At 35.9% G+C, this 4,306-nt stretch overlaps 1 protein-coding gene across 1 annotated transcript; it reads left to right on the top strand.

Annotated features, from left to right (window-relative positions):
• Positions 1-290: 290 nt before the first annotated feature.
• Positions 291-3,623, top strand: LOC137617874 (uncharacterized). The gene is given in 1 exon segment (XM_068347823.1): positions 291-3,623. A coding segment is annotated over 1 exon segment (3,333 nt).
• The last annotated feature ends 683 nt before the right edge of the window (positions 3,624-4,306 follow it).

Here is a 4,306-nt window from a genome sequence, read left to right as displayed (position 1 = left end):
TTTATGTTACATTGCCCTCTCATTATTGCTTTTCGAAAATGGCGACGAGGATGGGATTGGTTGCGAGGTTCATTATTGCCTTGAGTATGTTTTTTCTTGAATTTCCGTGAGTTGGTTACGTTCCAGAGTCCCGTATCACTTTAATATTTCACTGTATTGCTTTAAGTTTTAAAATTGTTCGTTAAATTCTTAGAAAAATGCCGCCGAAGAGCATTTTGCGTAGTTTTCGTTCAGCCCTTAGGCAACAAGTTACCAAGAAGTGTAATATCATAGAAAGGTTTGTTTCTTCGATGTCTGTAAGCGATGCTAACGAGCATATGAACATGTTGGTTGACCTTAAAGAAAAACTTGACAAAGTGAATAACGAGGTTTTGAAGGAAATTTGGGATAGCGCAGATAAAGACGACAACGGCGATGAATTGGTGAGTGAGGAAATGGATACTTGGTTCGTTTATGACGATCGTTTGAGTAAGTGTCTCTCTCTCCTCAAGACCGCGGTGTCACTTTCGCCCGGAAACCTTTCCGATCGTTCGCGTTCTGAAATTTCACAGCTTAAATTACCTGAACTACCTTTACCGACATTTGGTAATCGAGAAGGTGAAGATATTTCGAAGTTTTTGCGAGAGTTCGAAGCAACTATTGATAAGTATGATCTTAGTACTCACGTTAAATTTACTCTTCTTACGAGACAGCTTTCAGGTGACTCGCTTAAACTGGTAAACTCATTAGATTGTAGCAACCGTTCGTATGAAGAAGCTAAGAAATTATTACAAAAAGCGTTTGCAGATACTTTGTCTCAACAATACAGGGTTATTAAGCAGTTATCGGAGTTGAAGCTAACGTATCAGAGTGATCCGTATGACTTTATCAGTAATATGAGAATAATTTGTAATCAATTTGAGGCTTTAAGCATAGATCAAAACATAGTTTTACAGTATTTCATATGGAATGGGTTTAATGACTGTTTCAAGAATCAGTTAATGCATATTACTGGCTCGAATAAGCCCTCGTTGCAGCAAATAGATGAACATATCTTTACTGCTTTGGAAAGATATAAAAACATATCCAAGAAATTTCATGTGAAACAAGGTAATCTTGAGAAAAAGGTTGTGCCCAACTCAAATTGTTTAGCTTCTGCTGTTGTTAATGTTGAGAAGTCTAAAGTTAAAGAATGTTCTCTATGTTTAGCAGACAATAAAGGAGACATTGATCACCCAATTTTTAAGTGTTCAGTTTATATAACTCCACAGAGTAAAATTGAAAAACTAAAACAATTGAATTTTTGTACAAACTGTACTTACGATTCTCATAAAAGTTCAGATTGCAGGTTTAAATTTAACCGAAAATGTAAACATTGTAACAAGTGGCATTTCAGCTATCTTTGTAAATTTCGTAAAGACCCAAAATGTACTGCTAATAACCTTAAGAATGATTCAGATAACCAAGAAGTGACTAACCAAACGGCAAAGGTGAATTGTAAAGAGAAATCGAACTCTAATTCTGTTGTTTCTAATTTAACTTGGTCTGATTTAGGAGTTTTAAGAATCTCTTGTAACCCGGTGACTGCTATGCCTTCCTTCTCACTGAATGACTCTGGGGATCGAGGTATAAAGGATTCAGGAAGTCAAGTAACTTTCGTTGAGGAAGACTGGGCTAAGAGTATGCAGTTTGAAGTTGTTGATCCGAATTATTCTTTGGTGGTGAATGGTATTAATTCTTCAAAGCCGTTAGCCACTGTAGTATACAAGGTAAAGTTGAATGATAATGATTTTACTGCTATTGCCATGAAGACTATTAATTTGAAATTAGTTTTGCCAGGTATCTCTGAGGTAGCTCAAGTATTTAAGGATAAGGGCTATATATTAGCTGACAAAACTTTGCATATGTCTAGGGATAAAGTTGAAGATATAAAATTGCTCTTGGGAAATGATAACTCTCATTTAGTACCACAGAAGGATGTGCTGTTTGGAGGTAGTTCTGAAGTGATTCCCTCTGTTTACTTAGAATCACCCTTAGGAGTGATGCTTGTAGGTGACATTGAAAGGTATAAGCAAAATCTAGCTCTATTACCAGACCGGATAAAGCATTCTTCTGAAGTTTGTGCAAAGGGTGAGGGTCCCCTTGAAGTTGATAGTAATTTGAATATGGATGGATTGTTCTTAGATTCGGTAGAGGAATTCAAGTTCCCTGCTTGTGCTAATATTTCTGTTTTAAATAAGGGTCAGATTGTTGAAGCTGAACTCGAGAGAGCAGCAGAAGAAATTCTTTCCTCGAAGGCAGAAAGTTTTTCGCACAGTGATTCTAACTTATATGACGAAGACTTTAATGAGGAGAACAGGAAAGTAGTAGAATTTGCTTTAGAAATTACTTGTAGAGATCGTGATGGAAGGTTAGTTATGCCTCTGTTATGGAATGGGAAAGTAGCTCATTTGCTTGGTAAGAATCAAAATCTGTCAAAAGCAATATTAAAATCAAATTTTAAGAAATTTAGCAAAAAGGATAATGCTTTACAAATGATGGACGAGGTTTTTAAAGAACAGGAACAACTAGGCATTATAGAGAGAGTATCCAACTTGGAGCAATTCTTGTAGGAAAACCCTCAACATAGCTTCCTGCCGCACATGCCAGTATTCAAGATGGACCGAGAGTCTACAAAATGCCGTAATGTATTTTTGTCAAATTTGTGTGAATCTGACAAAGATAAACCTTTAACTCTATCTCATAATCAAACAATTTTTGCTGGTCCTTGTTTGAATAAGAAAATTTCTACTTCTATTTTACAGCTAAGATTTAATGAAAAATTGTTATGTTTTGATATAAAAAAGGCATTTCTGATGATTAAGTTGGTGCCTTCAGATCAAAGTAGGTTACTCTTTTATTGGTATAGAAACGTATGTAAAAAGGACTATTCCTTAATTGTTTATAAACATTGCAGACTTCCATTTGGTTTGCCATGTAGTCCAACTTTATTAATGTTAGCACTTTATAAAATTTTGATGTTGGATGTCCAAGGTGACAATATTGATGTTAAGGAATTGAAGACAGAGTTATATAACTTAGCTTACATGGATAACTTGGCTTACACGACCAATGATATAGACAGGTTGAAATGGGCTTATGAGAAACTTGACAGTATATTTTCTCCCTATAAATTTGAATTGCAGCAATTCATAACCAATGATGACTCTCTGCAGCAACAGGTAGATAAAGATAAGGAAAAGACTCCTACAAAAGTAAAATTGCTTGGTTTGCTTTGGGACAGAAACATTGATACTCTTTCGGCAAGCAAGTTGGTACTTGATAAGGATGCAACGACCAAAAGACAAATTTTAAGTTCTATTGCAGCCAATTTTGATGTGTTCTCATTTTATGGTCCTTTATTAAACAGGGCTAGATTATTTATGCACTCGCTACAATGCAGGAAAGAAGTTGGATGGGACGATAGACTCTCTGGTGAGGAGCTACGAGAATGGTCTAATATTTGCAAGCAAGTAAATGGTGTTCCTGAAATTGCAGTGAAGAGATTTGTTGGTCGCAGGAATAATCCTTTCCAAATTATTGCTTTTCGAAAATGGCGACGAAGATGGGATACGAACCCACGCAGGGAAACCCTATTGGATTAAATTAATTTTTTATGAAAAAAAAAAAAAAAAAAAAAATTAGCGAGCACTTCAGCTCCATTGTTTCGAGTTTGGGGTGCCTGAACTCTGTTTAAGTGACCAAGGTTCACAGCTAACTTCAGGTGCTAGAACCGTTGAGAATTTTTTAAGTGATAAGGATACACAATCCTATTTCAGGGAGAACAACATAAAACCTTTGAGCTTTCAGCAGTACTATAAAGGTCACAGTGAACTTGGATCTTTAGTGGAATCTTGTGTGAAGATGGTCAAAAGGCTTATTGAAGGCTCTATTCGGAATATGGTCCTCGAATATTTAGATTTTGACTTTGCTGTACAAAATATTGTACATATAGTAAACCGTCGACCAATTGCCTTTAAAGAATACTTGCGAAACTATGATGGGACTGAACCTGTACCATAAACCTATAACTCCAGAGATTTTAGCTAAAGGTCATGAATTGAATTCCTTAAATATTATTCCCCATTTACATCCTTTACCTAGGGCAGATGATACTTGGGTTCCTGATATATCTCCCATTTCCCATGTGAAGGACAGCCATAGGAAGTTACGAAAGGCTAGGGAAAGTATAATAGAGATATATAATAAAGAATTTGTTGTGCAGCTGGTGAATCAAGCCACTGACAAACGCAGTAGATACCAACCTGTTAATCATAAACTATTAGAA

Source organism: Palaemon carinicauda, chromosome 2 (assembly GCF_036898095.1).
Source record: "Palaemon carinicauda isolate YSFRI2023 chromosome 2, ASM3689809v2, whole genome shotgun sequence".
Lineage (NCBI taxonomy): Eukaryota > Metazoa > Arthropoda > Malacostraca > Decapoda > Palaemonidae > Palaemon > Palaemon carinicauda.
This window is presented reverse-complemented; position numbering and strand designations above follow the sequence as displayed.